Source organism: Sturnira hondurensis, unplaced genomic scaffold, assembly GCF_014824575.4.
Source record: "Sturnira hondurensis isolate 20B ecotype Veracruz unplaced genomic scaffold, ASM1482457v3 Scaffold0020237, whole genome shotgun sequence".
NCBI lineage: Eukaryota > Metazoa > Chordata > Mammalia > Chiroptera > Phyllostomidae > Sturnira > Sturnira hondurensis.
Window position 1 is genome coordinate 11,274,998 of NW_028092868.1, and position 18,465 is coordinate 11,293,462.

Below are 18,465 nucleotides of genomic sequence, written 5' to 3' on the forward strand. Positions count from 1 at the left end.
AGTAGTTCCTGAAAACCCTTCCCTCATTGACCCCTCTCCACTCCTTTCTGGCTATTGTTAGTTTGTTCCTAATTCCTTTTTTTAATTGTTGTTCAAGTACAGTTTTCTGTCTTTTAATTTTATATCAGCCCACCCCCCCAGGTCTCCCCACCTCCCTCCCATTTCCACGCCTGTTAGTTTTTGTCTATGTGTCCTTCATACTTGTTCCTGTGAATCCTTCCCGTTTTGCCCTGAAATTCCATCCCTTCTCCCCTCTCCCCTCTGCTCCCTGTCAGCCTGTTCTGTATTTTAGCGTCTTTGGTTATATTTAGCTTGCTTGTTTGTTTTGTTGTTTAGCTTCCTGTTAAAGGTGAGATCATATGGTATTTGTCCTTCAACACCTGGCTTTCACTCAGCATAATGCTTTCCAGTTCCACCAATGATGTTACAAAGAGTAGGAGCTCCTTCTTTCTTTCTGCTGCATAGAATTCCATTGTGTAAATGTAGCATAGTTTTTTGATCCATTCACTTACTGATGGGCACCTAGCTTGCTTCCAACTCTTGGCTATTGTAAATTGTGCTGCTATGAACATTAGGGTGCATAGGTTCTTTTGGATTGGTGTTTCAGAGTTCTTAGGATATACTCCCAGCAGTGGAATTCCTGACTCAAAGGGCATATTCATTTTTAGTTTTCTTAGAAAATTCCATACTGCTTTCCATAGTGGTTGTACCCACCAGCAGTAAACTAGGGTCCCCTTTTCCCCACAACCTCTCCAACACTTGCTGTTTGTTGCTTTGTTTATGATGACCATTCTGACCAGTGCAAAGTTTGTTCTTAATTTCAATGTCTCTGGTTATATTTTGTTTGCTTTTTTCTTTTCTTGTCGACCTCTGGATTTATAAGAAAAAAAACGTCTCCACTCTCATCACATAGGACCTTCTTTCTGAACTTCACAGCAGACCAAGAATTCTTCTTCTGAAACCCCCACAGCTCAGAGAAACACATAAGAGTCCCTGCAGGTTCACACAAAGACCATGAGCCCTAGATTCCCACAGTGCTTGTCATCAGGAGCCCATGGGAATGTGGACATTATTTTTGTCTTCTAGGAGGAAAACTCAGACAAATGTAAGATCTGCCAGGATGGAGGAAGGCTCTTCCGCTGTGAAAATTGTCAAAGCTTCTTTCATGGGGACTGTCACCTCCCACCTGTGGACTCAAGGAGGTTTGTGAGATGCAGCCCTTCGTCTGCTGTTGTAGACCAATTCTCCTGCCATATACCCTCCGCCTTCGAGATTTACCTTGTTTCCTGATGGGGACAGAGTGGGGCTTAATGTACAGGGTCCAACATGATCCTGGGAACTATTGAAAAAAGCTAGCAGCAAAGAGGTTAATGTTCCCTTCTCTCCTCTAGGGAGCAGGGGCCAGGGGCTGGGTTCTTCACCAACACACTGCTACTGTCCTTTCCAGAACTTTCCCAGCACAGACCCCTTTTCATGGGAGTGGTGATGTCGATTGTATGTATTCTGTGCTTATTCAGGAAAGGAAGAAAACATGGCCTCTTTATCTCATTTCACTGTATTCCAACTGGGTGATGAAGGCCTCAGGTCCCCATGGGTTAAGGTCCAGCATCTGGTTCTCAGGTTGATGGTCAAGGCTCCTTGTGCTCCCAGCAGCTCAGATGGGGAGAGCAGAGCCCTCTACCCACCGTGACTCAGCCTTCGACCCATGCATCCCCTGTGGTTACCCTCTATGGGTATCACATGAGAATTGTGGGGAGCCCTGCAGGTGTCCCCTTCACCCCGTCTGTGCCTACTGGCCATTCCTTAAAGAGACCAGTGGCAGTTGTAGTGATGGTGGCTGTTTCTTGCTTTGCCCTTTCTCATTATATCTGACATCTCAGGAATGGTTGGAATTGTACCTTCTGCACAATAGAATATTCTTCCCAAAGTCTGCAGTGTTACAGGGAATCTGAGGTCTTGGAAAAGCAGATGAAGCACGAGAAGCTGGTGAGTTGTATTTGACCTCAAGCCTTTTTCTGTTCTGTTCACATGTAAGAAGTCAGTCAGTCACAGGATGAGGGGAAGGGTGTCAAATGATGCCTGGTCTTCTGAATGTGTCCCAGCCACACGGAATACCAGAAACCCCATGTAGGGAAAAAACACTCATTACCTGTTAGTGTCAAGAGCAATACCAGTTTGGGGAAACTTTCAGAACACTGATGTGGACTTCTTATATGTGTCTGGGCATGCCTAGGGGCTCATTCTCTCCAAGCTGTTTTTCATTCACTGCCTCCTTCTTTTGCAGAAATGTGAGTTCCTGCTCTTAAAGGTATATCACCATTTAGAGAGCAACATTTTCCCAAATATTCCACGTGGAAATTATGTGAGTAACAATGAAAAAACATCAATACAGGCCACTATGATATTACCTGACCTTGACACGAGCACTTGTGGGATTTATGATCTGAAGCCCCTGGGAGGGAGATCATGAGCTACTTTATCATCACCTTGGATTTCTACTGGATTTGATGGGAATCCACAGAAGACATTGAACTCTGTCAAAACTCTCCTACTAATTGCTATTGATGTATTTTTCACCAGGTCACAAAGGCTTCTCGATACCTAGGGAAACTTAGGAAGTTGGACATAATCAAGAAGAAACTAATCAAGGAAAAATACTGCAAAGTGAAAGATTTTAAGGAGGATATGGACAAATTTTTTCAGGACCCCAGCGTAAGTGGCTCTCATGCATTTGTTGCATTTTCTTTCCATGAGTCTCTCTGCTCTCATTTCCTGGTACTGGGGATTTTTTTCTTTTTCCTCATATTTTATGATGAGCCAGGATGAGCAAGAGTTCAGGAAGTGAGTGGGTTTTTACATGAAGGATTTAAGCTCACCAAGGTGAAGAACTATGAGTCAGAAGGTGTGCCTGCATCCAGAACCCCTTGAGAGCTTCAGTAAAGGCAACAGGTGCCCACTGAGAACAATCACATCCTTCTTCCTCCACACCTACAAAGGAGACTGCATCCTAAAGTCACATTATTCCTCTTACCTCTCCCCAATCATACTTAATGAGACCTCCCAGAAGTCCCAGAATGCAGTCTTTTGCAAGTGATTCCCCATGTAGTTGAGAGGGTGACCAAAGGAGAATAGAAGCGTCAGTGTGAAAGGAAGATCACTGGTTGTACTTAGACATCTGTAATATTTGATTGTTTCTAAGATCTTAGGTTATTTTTCTAACTCTCACTTAAAGAGACAACCCAAACCTAAGGAGTAAGAGTCCTCAAGAGTAGTAATGAGTTCCCATTTCTGTTTAGTCAACAAGAAGTAATCATGCTCTTAGGAAACAAGTTACTCTTAGCTGTGTGCGTTTTTAAACTTACATGATTAAGAGTCCTGATCATTATCAACTGCAAGGTGTCTAATGGCAATGATAATGAGTATCATTATTTTTGTCTCTTTTTTCCTGTAGCGTGAGAAATTACACTTAAACCAGGAGGAATTTATGAAGAATTTCAAAAAGGTCTTCACTATTCATGAAACAAATTAGAACACTGCACTGCTACAGTGCATGCTCTTGGCACCCTGAAACATCACACTATGTTCTGCCAGATATTTTATTCCCCTCCTGCTATGATCTGGGCTGCCCATGCCACCTCTCCCCAATGTATTGCTTTGGGCAAATAGATCCATAATCACCTGAAAGTTACATCTCTTTGGCCTGGGGGTTGGTTCCCATCCCCGAGGTTGAAACAACTATATGCAGTGACTCAGGTTTCCATGTCCTCCAGGGACTCAGGCTAGAGCTATTGTCCAGCCATGACCACATCCTTGCTTAGCTTTCTCCTCCATGGTATCCTGTATCCCTTACCCTGCTCCTCCTGAGAGAATTCTCACAATAAATAATCTATTCAAGAGACTTTATCTCAGGCTTTGCTTTTCAGAACCCACCTTAACATAATGGTTTTAGCAAGTCAGCCCTTGGGCATGGAGTACTGAGTTGGAACACTGTCTAGCCAGATGATTCCAGGCAGAATATTGATAGTACCTGGGGCACTCAAATAGTGCAGTTCCAAAACATTCACCTCCAGAAACTGAATGTGATATAGGGGAAGATGTATACTACCTGATACAACTGTCTAGCATTCACAAAGGGAGAAATTTAACCATAAGAACTGTATTGTTTAGTGGCCGTTTTGTGTTAAATATTGAGTACATGACAAGCTTATATATAGTGATTATCACCTACAGCTAGAACGCAGGCAGCAAGGAAGGCCTAGCATAGCCCCTAATTTCAAGAATGATAGAACTTCAGAGAAGACTGAATTCTAAGCTCAGTGTGGCTTCTGGAGTCAAAGTCAAGGCCCTGATAAAGAAAGCATGAAGCCCTGAAACTCAGAATGAGATTTTCTAGGTAGATGCACGGAAACTCTGAAATCTGGACCCCTCTGATCCTACAGACTTGCTAAATGGTTTCTTCTCCCTATTGGTAAAGATCCCTATCATACCCCTCATTTAGTACTATGCACTGTTCTCTCAGTATAACTAAACTAGGAATATAAGAGATAAGACTGCTAGCTGAACAGTTCAGCAGAGCTGCAGGTCTAGGAGATTTGTGTGAGACTGGATCCTGGGAAAGCAATGTTACAAGGTACCACTCACTAATTGGCAGTGGAGGCTGCCAACACAGGCAGACTCTCCTGGGCCACAGAGATTCATTAGCCTGGCACGTTCCAAAGGCAATGATTCTTGGTGGTTCTTAGTAGCTTGCTATAAAGCACCGTGCACACTAGGTAAAGTGAAAGAACAAATTCTAGACTTGCCAGGGCCAGCAAAATGAAGTTGAGGCACTCACAACCCTTAGGAAGATGGCACGGCTCTACTTTCTACAGCTGGAAAACACATCCTTCAGGTGATGGTGCCCTCAGGAGACCTCAGAGACACCACCTTAATGAGCATAAGGAATGCACTGTTAAGAGGGCACCTGCATCCTTAAGATGCTCAGGTGGGACTGTAGGCTGGAATAATGTAGCAATCATGTACAGACCTGGATTCCCTCGTGACAAAGCAAATGTTAGTATTCCAGAGTTATTTAAGCCAAGTGGCAGCACTAAATTATCAGAGAAAGATGAGTAATCTCCATAATGAGAAACAAGCTTAGGATGACAACCCTGACTCATAGATGTCTAAAGAAATAGCTCCTAGAAGATGGTGTTCTCCCAGGCAAGACAGAGCAGCCAACAGGATAGTGCTTCATGTATTCCACCAAAAGATATTTTTAAAAGATGGTCAGATGGTTCAGGTACTACCTGAAAGAAAAGGCAATATTCCTTGCCTACTTTACAGACCTCAGCTAATCCTTCCTCCACAAGCTATTGTTGGAAATGAGGGCAATTTTTATCAGAAAGGTGGGTGCAAATGTACACAGTAGTTATTCCCTGAGTTCTTCACCAAAGGGGTTTATGGCAATTCAGTCAAGCAACCATACTCAAAACAAAGAAAATATATAGAAAGTTTAAAGTTTTTTAATACAGTGTCCCAGTTCACATATGGGGACTCAAAACACTACCTGTTAGAGTACACTTATGGAGGTAAGGTAATGTCCACCTAACATTGAGTCCACTTGATCCATTCAGCCATCCAGAAGTCATTTCTCAAGTTCCCAGAGGTACAGTCAGGACACGCATAGCAGTTGGCCAACCCTCTTTTAATTCTATCATTCCTTAACCTAGGAAATGACAAAGACTATCCTAGGGAAGGCCAAATGGAAGGCTCTGAAACTGAAGTTTTCTTTAGTAAAAATACTAAGTTGAGAAGAACGTCATAATTCAGGTGGAGAGGGGAATGACAGAGGTTGATATCACCTGCAAAGGTTTAAGTTTCAAGAGTCATAATCCCCATTACATCTCCCTGTGATTCAGCAGTCTGGCTTAGGCACAAGCTAGGTGATTTCTGCCTACTTGATGACTAATGAAAACTCAAGCAAAGGTGGGGCTTAGGGCACCCAGCACTCAGACTTTGGTTGACTGCATTGTGCTTATAGCAGTCCCTAAAGAAAGAGCCCAACTAGTGGTTCTTCCCATCTGCAGAGTAGAGCCCCTCATTCTATCTGGCCAGAGAGCTCAGTTGGCAGTTTTACCTGGTTTCAATCCCAAGTCACACCATACCAACCATGGAGTCCATTCTAGTACCCCGGCCAACTGGAAAAACATATGTGCAAGACCCACTCAATTTCTGAGTGTTGCCTCAGTCCTGGCTGTTTAAAATGCCTGGCCAGGTAACCCTGGCAGCTACACCAGCAAGCCTATGGTTCAGGTGATATATGGAGCTAGATTTATCTTGCTCTCCGTCTAGCAAGAGAACCCACCCTACAATGCTGTCCTATTGACTAACACAGCCTGTGGCCTCACCTATTCTGGGTGCCTACCCAGTCAACTCACTCAGTCATAGAGTATAGTTTATAACCCGCCCAGTGAGAGAACAAGGAGAGTGATGCTGCCCAGGTGTGGAATCATCCCTATCCCCACTCTTCATCCACCTACATCATGCAGTTGGAGGCCCTACCAAGTCAGAGAATCTGGTCAGTTACCATGTCCAACAGCAGATCACAGCCAGTGATTTTATTTATTGTGAAGGCAAGCCTGTAACACTACCAACTTCAGGAAACAACATTTGGCCTCACAAGATCTCAGATCACATTCTCAGTCCCAGTATGACTGTGAAGCTCTTCTTGTTGCCCCAGTTGAACAAGAAGTCCATCCAGAAGCAACATCAGACTAGGGAATATATCCCGAAACTTTCCCCACACAGGATCCATTGCCCAACAGAGCCTGTAACCCTGACACATTGCAGAATCCAACTAGTGGAACCTCCATACCCCAAAATACAGGCTGAAGCATCACCCAACAAGAGGTGATGGCAAAGCTCAGCAAGTGGACCTATCAAGCCCCAGAGAACAATCAGGAGCCTGACCTGATCAGGAAGCCCAACTAGCAGACCCAGAAAACCACACAACTCAGCCAGCATTCATCCACCAAACTCAGAGCACAGATATTATTTTTTCCAACATAGATGCTGATAACATGCCCCACACCCCCATGAATGCTACCTAGTCTTCTGTGTGTCTTCTATTCAAAACTAAGCTGAGTGATATAAACATTTTCATGATGAAGTGAGTCTTTAAAGTCTGGAATAGACACTGCTTACTTACATGCACTCATACCAACACAAGGAATCAAGGGTTATGAAGATTTGTGTAAACATGGCACTATAAAAAAACTAATATGCTTTAATAACTACCCCTAAAAATGATGATCTATAAATTGTCTGACAAAGCCTTTAGAATAATCCCCTTAAAGAAGTTCAGTGAAGTTCATGAACCCATAAAAAGAAAACTAAATAAAATGAACAAAATGAAAAGTTCAACAAAAAGGAAACTATCGAGAAAAAAAAGCTAAACTAAAATTCTAGAGCTGAAGAATACAATAAATACACTAATGAATTTAATAGAAAACTTTAACAGCAGCCTCAGACAAGCAGAAGAGAAAATCAGGAAATTAGAAGATAGGTTATTTAAAATTATGCTGTCATAGAAGAAATCAAGGATGTAAACAAGTGAAGAATGCCTACAGGATTCATGTGATATTATCAAGTAACACATAAGAGCATCATGGGAATGCCAAAAGGAGAAAAGTAAAAGAGATGGAAAGTCTATCTAAAACAATAATGGTTGAAAACTTCCCATGTTCTGGGAGCAAAATAGACTCTCAGCTTCATGAAGCCCAATGGACCAGTAGGTAGAAACTAAAAAGGGCTACAGTGTTTCACTTTATAATTAAATTGCCCGAAAGTCAAAGACAAAGAGACAATTTTAAAAGTAGCAAGAGAAAAGTGAGTTATCCCATGTAAAAAGCCTCCATAAGTGTATTTGTACATTTCTTACCAGAATCTTTCAAGCCAGGAGAAAGAGAAACAATATGTTTAAGATATTGAAGGAAAAATCTGTCAACCAAGAATAATACCCAGCAAAGCTGTTTTTCAGAAATGATGGAGAAATAGTCTTTCCCCAAACAACTAAGCTGAGGCAGTTCATCACCAGTAGGCCTGCTTTATAAGAAACGTTAAAGGGCCTTCTTCAAGCTAAAATGAAATGATGTTAATCAACATCATTAAAAGAACATGTAAATGAGTAAAACACCTTGTGGTTTTAAATATGCAATTAAATTGAGATCCTCCAATATTGTAATTCTGTTAAATGCTTCACAACTACACTTTAAATGTTAAAAAATACATTAAAATATCCATAACTAAACAAAACCATAAGATCTGCCCTATAAGTGGATCCCAATCAATGAAACAAGCAAAGAAAATTAAAGCAGAGATATTGGAAATATCCATAACTATAATAATTTATTTTTGAATACACAATATTATAAAGATGTAAATTGTTACATCAGTACCCTTATATAGTGTGGGGAGAAGTAAACAAAATTTCTTCATCCTAACCACAAAGAGAAAACCTGTAGTACATACACAAAAGATTATGACAAAGGAGTCAGAATAAACAACCACAAGCCATCAAACCACAAACAAAGACTGTAAAAGAAAGAGAAGGAAAGGAAAAAATATATGTGAAACAAGAAGAAACAATTAATAAGAGTGGAGAACTATAATTCAGTACTCTCAACAATATTAGAGCATTTAAATAATTAATAAGAAACTGACAGATATGAAAAACACCATAGCTCAAATGAACCTGGCAAAAATATGCCTGTTTCATCCAACAGTAACATAATACATATTTTCCTCAAGCACGCCACATTTTTTCAATATATTTTACTGATTATTCTATTACCATTGTCCCATCTCCCCACTTTATCACCCTCCACCCTGAATACTGACTCCCACCCAAATTCTTCACCCCCTTAGTTCATGTTCATTGGTCATACATATAAGTTCCTTGGCTTCTACATTTCCTGTACTACTCTAACCCTCCCCCTGTCTATTTTGTACCTACAATTTATGCTGCACCTTTTCCCCCATGGGCCCCTCCCCTTCCATGCTGATAACTCTCCATGTGATCTCCATTTCTGTGATTATGTTCCTGCTCTAGTCGTTTCCTTAGTTCTTTTTTGCTTGTGTTTTTAGGTTCAGTTATTGATAATTGTGAGTTTGTGGTCATCTAATTGTTCGTATTTTTTATCTTCTTCTTTTTCTTAGATAAGTCCCTTCAACATTTCGTAGACTAAGAACTTGGTGGTGATGAACTCCTTGAAATTTACCTTATCTGGGAAGCGCTTTATCTGACCTTCCATTCTAAATGATAGCTTGCTGCAGTGGGTAAACTTGGATGTAGGTCTTTTCCTTTCATAATTTTCAATACTTCTTTCTAGCCCCTTCTTGCCTCTAAGATTTCTTTTGAGAAATCAGCTGATAGTTTTATGGGAACTCCTTTGTAGGTAACTGTCTCCTTTTCTCTTGCTGCTTTGAAGATTCTTTATCTTTAACCTTGGGTAACGTAATTATGATGTGCCTTGTTGTGTGCTTCTTTGGGTCCAACTTCTTTGGGACTCTCTGAGCTTCCTGGACTTCATAGAAGTCTATTTCCTTGGCCAGATTGGGGAAGTTCTCCATTATATGTTCAAATAAGTTTTCAATTTCTTACTCTTCCTTTTCTCCTTCCAGCACCCCTAATATTCAGAGGTTAGAATATTTAAAGCTGTCCCAGAGGTTCCTAAGCCTTTCCGCATTTTTTTTTTGAATTCTTGTTTTTTCATTCTGTTCTGGTTGAATGTTTATTTCTTCCTTCTGGTCCAATCCATTGATCTGAGTCCCAGTTTCCTACCCATCACTGTTGGTTCCCTGTACATTTTCCTTTTCATAGCTTTCACTTTTTTCTATATTGTGTGACTATATTCAATCAGTTCTGTGAACATCTTGATTACCAGTGTTCTGAACTGTGCATCTAATAGGTTGGCTATCTCTTCATTGCTTAGTTATACTTTTTCTGTAGCTTTGGTCTGTTCTTTCACTTTGGCCATTTGGGGGGACGTGTCTTGTTACATAGTAAGGGGCAGAGCCTTAGGTACTCACCAGGGCAGGGCAACGCATGTTGCTGTGTTGTGGTGCTGCATGTACAGGGTGCGGATCTGAAAAGGAACAATACCACTTGTTCACCTCTCTGTCAGCTTTCATTCACTTCCTCCACTACCCACAAGCAAGTTGGGCCCTACTGGTGTTGATGCCCTAGTGGGTGGGTTTGCGTGCATTCTAAGATCCTATGGGTCTCCCAATGAACTCTTTTGAGAGGCTGGGAGATTTTCTCTCTGCCTCAACCACCACAGGTTTTTTCAGTCAGAGGTTTTGAGGCTTTAGTTCCCACACTGGAACCCTGGGTTGCGTGGTCTGTTCCTCCCAGTTTATCTACACACAAATGTGGGACCACCTGCTCTGCCAGCCACCACCTTGCCTTGTTTGCCAGCCACTGCCTTGCTGTGAGTCCTCTCAGCCCTGGCTGCCCATTTCCACCCCTCCTATTAGTCTGGTGAATGCTTCTTCTTTACCTCTTTGGTTATCAGACTGCCATACAGTTTGATTTTTGGTCAGTTCTTGTTTTTTGTTTTTAAATTTGTTGTGGTCCTCCTTTTGGTTGTTAGAGGAGGCATAGTGTATCAACCCACACCTCCATCTTTGCTGGAAGTCAGATTTTCTAGGATAAACCATAACTTAGGTAATAAGTCTCAACATACTCTAGAAATAAAAACTGTGTCTTTTCCAATTACAATGTTATGAAACTAGAAATCAATAACAAGAAGCTGGACAATTCATAAATATGTTGAAATGCAATCCTTATCATGATTCTAATGGAAATTTTTCCAAAAATGAAAAAGTAGATCCTATAATTTCTATGGAACCACAAAAGATTCTGAATAGTCAAAGGAATCCTTAAAATGCAAAACAAAGCTGAAGGCATCATTTTATGATTCAAACTATCATACAAAGCTGAGGTAATCAAAACAGTAAAGTGGTAAAAACAAGACATAGACAAATACAAAAGAATCAAGAGACCAAAAATAAATTTATGTAAAAGCACTTGACTAATATTTGAGAATAGGGCCATAATATTCAATGGGGAAAGGATAGCTTCTTCAATAAACAATGTTGGGAAAAGTAGATATTCATCTGCAAAAAAAAAAAATGAAACTGGGCCCTATGTTATACTTCTAAGAAAAATTAACAGAAATTGGATTAAAGACATAAATATAAGGCCTGAAACCATAAAACTGCGGGAAGAAAATATACCGAAACTTTTTTTGACATTGGTCTTAACAATCATTTTATACATGTGGCACCAAAAGCACCAACACCAGAAGCAAAAATAATCAATGGGATAACATCAAACTAGAAAGCTTCCAAACAACAACAACAAAATAATCAACAAAATGAAAAGGCAATTGATAAAATGGGAGAGCTTACTCACAAACCAATATTTTCACTAAACAAGTATTTCCAACCAATTTTTTTTAATGGCTCAACAAATTGCTTTCAAGGAATCAATTCCCCAAAGAGGGCCTGGCTGGCAGGCTTCTTGATGGGACAGCATCTGAATTAACAGCACCCCCCCATTCCTGCACACAGAGTGTATGTGTTGTCCACCCAGTGAAATCTGGGTCTTTGAAAGAGAGGCAGGTGGACAGATGACCATGGGAACCATGACCAAATGAGGACACCACCAAGATCGTCACAGACTGGACCATGCTGGCTAACAGGAGACATAGGACAGTCCCAGGCCAGTCATAGGGACCATAGATCCTGGCACCCTTTCAATGGAATGGCTTCAATGTGGCTCAGTTGCCCTGTGCTGTAGAGAAAAGGGCTGAATTTGTCATCATGCTAGAAGGGAGAGTGTCTACCCAACCCCACTGGACAGCCAAACACAAGGAAGGCCACTAAGCTGTCATACTTGTCTGTCCCATTTACCTAGTCTCGGATGTGGGCTGTTTGTTCGGGAGATCAGCTGTGGTCTTACCTGGGGAGCATGGGGTTGTGGAAGGACCTGGAGCTCCCAAGGACCTAGGGCTTTAGGTAACCACCCATCACCCAAACCTCCCAGAGGGACTTCTCTGGGCGTCAGCTCACACACTGCTCTGCTTTGCTGGAGAGAAGTGCCATTTGTTGAGGAGACTCAATATTCTCCTATTATCTCTGTGTAAAGTGGGTGGGTAGATCTCCCAGCAAGGCTTCACAAGGGTCCATGTCAGAATTCAGGGACTGCATAAATAAACCATTAAGTTAAAAAAAAACAGATTTGATGCCATCATTCAATCTCTTCCTTTAACAAAAAGCAAATAGTCTTAGTCTTCTTGGCAACAGTTTATATTTTGCATCATTCTACATGGCTTGTAAAGTATTACCTCCAACTGAAATTTTAGAAAAAATCCTATTTATTCTCCAGCCATATTTTGTGCTGTTATTTCATTTATAGAGGAGCCCACCATAAGTAGGCATGTGTTTCTGCTCCCATGTATCTAGAAGTACAAAGTGTATCTAGACTGGCTTGTGGGTCTCCTAACAAATATGTGCCTAAGATGCTCTGCACACTCTCTTCCATGGTGGGCAGGGGCTCAGAGGCACTGCACCCACTGGGCATCTCCAGAAGTCAGAACAGGTCTGGACCTGTGAGTGTGCAGGGTGACTGCTGCTTCTGAGTGAGGATGAGAGTTCTGCTTCTGATCTATAGGAGTGAGTTCCTACTGAGCCATCCAATTGAAGAAAGCAGCTAGAAACTCTAGGCAATAATTGGAGAACAACCCTGGCCTGTGTGGCTCAGAGGACTGAGTGTCGGCCTGTGAACCGGAGGGTCATCTGTTCAATTCCCAGTCAGGCACATGCCAGGGTTTCAGGCCATTTCCCCAGTCAGGGTTACATGAGAGGCAACCACACAAAGATGTTTCTCTTCCTCTTTCTCCCACTCTCCCCTCTCTCTAAAAATGAATAAAATCTTTTTAAAAAGTTATTAGGGAACAACACTTAAGACTTTGGGAAAATGAACAAAGACAGGAAAATTCTGCATAGAAGTCAATTCTCACATGGAGCCAACACTAGATGTCCCCAGTTTACTATCACTGAGCTCTGAGAGCAGCCACAGGCTCATGTCATGGTCAGTGGTTTGGTGGGAAGTCCACTTTCCTCATGGTCAGCAAGGACAGGCAGCCAGAGTTTCTGGGGAAGAAGAGGGTAATTTCAGGGAAAAAGAACATCACAGAGGAACTGCAAATTTTAAGCTGCAAATTTTAAGAGTTTATAAACTCTTCCCAAGTCACCAAACATAAGTTCCAAACCAACTGACAGGCAAAAAAGATGAGAGACATGAAGATCAACATACCAGTTTCTTCCTGGTAAAAGGTGGCTCACGGGACCTGGCTTAGATGCGTGCCAAATATAAACCCTAAACCTGAACCCTGGAGTTGGACTTATCCACAAGGCCTCAGGTTGCTACAATCAACTGCACAAACCCATGAGCACACAAATACACAGACAGTCCACACACCACAGACTGCTCTCCCTGTGTGTTTGAGGTTGGAGGAGCACCTAGTCCAACCCTCTCCAGCCAGATGAACCCAGAGAGACCCACCAGGTAACAGACTCACCTTTCACACAACTCCCAGCCTGAGAGTCTCCCCAGAGAGAAGGGTGCCCATGGGAACCAGAAGACCTGCTGGTTAATAGGCCACCTTCTAGAAGGGGACATTGGTGTGGGGCCTGAGTGTTCCCATTTAGCTCCAGGTGCCACCCTCTCCATTCCTACATCCACAGAGGTGCCATCCAAGGCATCCTCAGCCCAGTGGCTGCTGTTGCTTCTGCTGCCACTTCTTCCTGCTGGTGAATTCTCAGGTCTGGACTCTCTGCCTCATCTCTGTCCCCACAGGGTCTCCCAGGCTGGAGACTCAGCCCACTCCTGAAGTCTGATTGGAAGCTGCTCCTGCTGAAGCTAAGAAAGCCTGTTCCCCTTCTGAGTCCTCTGCTCCTTGTGCCTCCTCAGTAGCTGCCTCTCTTGCTTTCTAGGTTCCAGGCACCGTAGCTGGGGAAACTTCCCAGAAAACAGGAATGGTCCCCATTTTCATTGCTCCTTGCCACATGGAAGATGTCCCAGGCACTCCCATCTGTTCTTTACATCAGGCCAGCAGGACCATTAGGGCTCAACCTGCTTCTGCAGGTGGTCTTGTCCAGGTCCTCATCCAGGTGGGTCTGATGTTATTTTCTGCATCACATTTTCTTTGCTTGCTGCACAGAGCCTTCTTGATCACACAGAAGCCACTGCTGTTGGCAGAAGGGGCTGCCTGCTCAGCTTTCTCTGGCCCTGCAGGATTGTCTCCTTCCCTTCAGTCAGAGCAGCCCCAGTGTGGGAGTGTCTACCCAGGAGACTGGCCCTCGTGGATTTCCCACCCAGCCAACTGCCATCCACCAATCATCCATGTGGTGATCTTGGTGACTATCAGCAGACTCAGAGAAAAACGGGCACATTTATGCCAATATCCAGCACAGTGGGGGCCCTAGTCTGCTTGCTGCTGAGGGACAGAGGAGAGAGGTGGGGGCCCCTGGAAAAAGCTGTTGTTGTCTGTATCAGACCCTGTCTGGGTCTCACAAACCATGGAGGTCAGGAGCAAAGGACAGCTGTGCCCACCAGAGCATCAGCTTACTAATTTCTACCCCCAAACGGTGGGTGATGGGGCTGGAGAGAGAGACCCCACCCTCTATGTGTGCAGAAACCAGGACACAGTGTACTCTGGGAAAGAAACATCCTCATCAGTGTATGGAATCTGTCCAGATTAATATTCACTCCTTTCGGGGAAAGGAAGAACATATGTGGAGGGTGGCAGAACCTTTCCCTGTATCTTAAATTCTACTGGACTAGAACTCGTAGTCCCAGCCAGAGAGAGTCAGACTCAGGGAATGAACATGGAAACCTTTCAACTAAGAATGGTGCTTCTGCAGCCCAGTGTCTGAACACAGACACCTAACTCTGTTCCTCTGTGCCCTCTTGAAAAATCGGGTCATGAGAACAGTGGGGTTTGCTCATGGTTTTGTTTTGTTTTTTTTTTTGGATCTTTGCTCCAAAATGGGGACTACTGAGGGCTGGTCCTGGTCATTGCTGGAGGTCCCCCATTCCTGACCCTCCAGGTCTTGAGTGTCCCTTTTTGTCCTCCATTCCTGTTGCCACAGTCATTATGGCTGAGAACCACTGTGGGCTACAAGAAGAGGGAAATATGTCTGACAACACTTGGAAAGTTACTTTCACTTTTATTTTCTCCATTTGGGTGGAGCCTTTCTGAGTGAGTCCCTTACAGACTTCCTGCTCAGGCTGGGTAGGCTGAAACCAGGCTGAAACCAGGCTAAAAGGATGAGGGGACACCAGAGGGTTCAGAGATTTTGGCAGGGCCCAGGGCAGGATGATGGCCACTACGGGCAGCAACCTCAGGACCAGGTCAGTCTCTGCCTCCCTTCATCTAACTTCCTGTCTGGCTGTGCTGCTGCTTGACTGTCTGTCATTAGACACTCAACTAAACCTTGCCCTTAGTCCTGCTTTACACGTACACTCACCTGCAGTGTAATGGAATGCAGAAATATACGATAAGGAAATTGGATCTTTAAACTGCACAGGGACAGCCGCTAGTGTGAGCACAGCAGCCACAGCCCTGAGGACACTTGTGTTACACCTACTGATGGCCCCTCTGGACTCAGGCTTCCTTTCTGACTTTGAGAAAGGGATTTGTTATTTTCTCATGACCTCTGAACTCTCTCATTTTCCTCTGGCCCCTCCACCTTAACCTAGGTCATTTCAAAGGGGGTACTTCAGAAAATGTAAAATTCAGGCTAAACATCTGTCTTTGGGTGCCTTGGTCTCCTACCTGACCTGGGTACAGGTCAGTACTGGGCCTATTCCAGTCTCTGACTGGGGGTCTGGCTCTTCCTCCGGGGCCCTGATGAGGAAGTCAAAGAACAAGGAAGGACCAAGATGCCAAAGACCAGTGCAGACTGGCGTTTCATTTGTACTTTGATTTTCTGCTCTGGGGGGGTTCCACCTCTGACAAGGAGAAGGCTAGAAACCCAACCTTTTTTTTAGTAATGAGTACTAAGTTACATTACTTAATGAGTTTAATTGTTTGTTTTTTTGAATCCAAAAGAAATACATTATATTTTCTTTGTCATGAAGTTTCAAATGACAGGGATGTATACAGAGGGAAGCAGTTCTTTTCACCATTCACCCCCTGTGGATTCCATTCTTGGTCCTGCTGAGTGTTTTGGGCACAGACTTTTATGTCTTTTCTATACATTTACATGAAAACATGTAAAGCACGTAAAGCATGTTTTCATGTAAATTAAAACATGACTTGTTAGGAAAACATGTTAGGCATTCTTAACATTTTTTCATGTTAGGAAAACATGACTTGTTTTTCTAAATGCATAATTTCTGTCTTGTTTTTTGAGTGAGATTATATTGTATACACCATCCTGGATTTTAATTTTAATACTAAAGTTATTAGGCTTTTTCACATTAATCAACATAAGGATCTACTTCATTCTTATTACAAGGTGCGTACTGCTCCATGGAGCTGCTTTCCATAATTGTTAAATGTTCCATTTAATCTATTTATGTTGTTTTCAGTTTTTCACTGTTACCACTAAACTCCGAAAACAACAATGAGATATTTCTTTATGTTTTTGCGTGTATACAAGTACCTGTCTTATGTCATACATCAAAAGGTAGAATTGTTCAGGCAAAGGGTACTGATGTTCACTTGTTCATAGATGCTACCAAACTGCCTTCCTCGTGGCTGAACCACTGCATTCTCCCTCCGCTGGCTGAGGAGCCCTCTCTTCACACACAGACTTCACAAAGGAGCTGAATAAAGGGATGCAGCCTGTTAGTTTGCATTTTCAATTGCATGGGGGGTTGAACAGGTTTTCCAGTCTCCTTTAAGGTTTATAAAACATTTGTACCCTTATTTGTGTTATCAATTTTTCTATCACATCAATATGAGCATTGTTTTGTTGGTGCTGTTATGGTGCATGTTTACATACCATAACTTTTCTCTCTGTGATTTTAACAACTTTTATGGCACTTTGTCTTCCTTGGGTTTCTTGCTGAATTCTATTTTTGATCCTTTGCTGTCCAATATCACCATTGTTTCATCTACATCAAAGATTTTGCATAATATAATTTTTGTAATTTTTCTTGTTTTAACTTTTGAACTCCTCATTGTTTTCCTTGTTCCTTTTTTGTCTAAAAATGCAAGCTATGTTTTCTTTTTATTTTACATCTTCCTGTTTCAAGTGACATTAAAAAAGCTTAATTTTAATCAACCAGACTTGTTTTCAATTTTTAAATTTATTTTTTTAAATAATATTTATTTATTTATCTTTAGAGGGGAAGGGAAGGAGAGAGGAAGAGAAACATCAATGTATGGTTGCTTCTCCTGCATCCCTTGCTGGGAACTGGCCCCTGCCAGGAACTGGCCTGCAACCCAGGCATGTGCCCTGACTGGGAATCGAACCGCGATCGTCTGGTTTGCAGGCCAGCGCTCAATCCACTGAGCTACACCAGCCAGGGCTCAATTTTTTTATTTATTTTTAATCTATATGTTTGTACTTTTGAATTTGAAATGATATTGTTCAAGTTATTGAAATTTAAAAAATCATATTAAGCAAAAAGGATAAAGGACTCATGGACAGCAGTGTGGGGAACTAGGGCAGCAGGTTAGAAGGGGGATAAGAAGTAATGAAAAAATACAATGAAAAATTGAATTTTACAGTATAAAAACAAATCATTTCACTCCAATTGCCCTTTACCACTCAGCTCTACACTTTAACTTGTTAATATACTTTGCAGACTTACATTGAAATAGTTACTATTTTGCAAAATAAAAATCTTTTCTTTCCAGAATAACATTTTGCATACAGATTTTGTACACATTTATTTGAATACCAACTTAGGTTTTTCATAATTGAAACTATTGTTAATGGTATTGTTTTATTTAATTTTGAATTCTAATTTTTCAATGCTGGCATGTATAAAAGCCATTATCATTTTTCTATTGTTTCATATCCATTGCCCTTGCTATACTTATTTCTAAGTTACAGGAGATTTTTTGAAGAATTCTTTAGGATTTTCTCCATAAGCAATTATGTCATCTGCAAAGACAGTTTTATTTCTTCCAAACTATAGTTTTAATTTCCTTTTCATTTTCTAGTGTGCCTTCCAGCACAATATTGAATAGGACTTATAAAGGGAACATCTTTCCTTTTCCTGACCTTAGGGGCAAAGGGTGCAGTTTCTCAACAGGAAGTCTAATATTAGCTACAGGTTTCTTGTGGATGTTCCTTCTTCAGTTGAGGAAGTTCCTTTTTGTATCCAGTTTGCTAGGACATGAATGGATGTAGATTTTGTCACATGAACTTTCTGCATCAGTTGACATGACCACTCCA

At 42.0% G+C, this 18,465-nt stretch overlaps 1 protein-coding gene across 2 annotated transcripts in view; it reads left to right on the forward strand.

Moving 5' to 3' along the window:
• LOC118975412 (nuclear body protein SP140-like protein) overlaps positions 1–18,465 on the forward strand; it is a 77,827-nt gene that overhangs the window by 48,346 nt on the left and 11,016 nt on the right. Inside the window, exon 13 of one of the 2 annotated variants that reach the window (XM_037029337.1) lies at positions 1,087–1,202. The exons of the other annotated variant lie outside the window; for it this stretch is intronic. Coding sequence (XP_036885232.1) covers positions 1,087–1,202 — 116 coding nt within the window. The remainder of the gene's footprint in view (positions 1–1,086; positions 1,203–18,465) is intronic. 2 annotated transcript variants of the gene reach the window in all.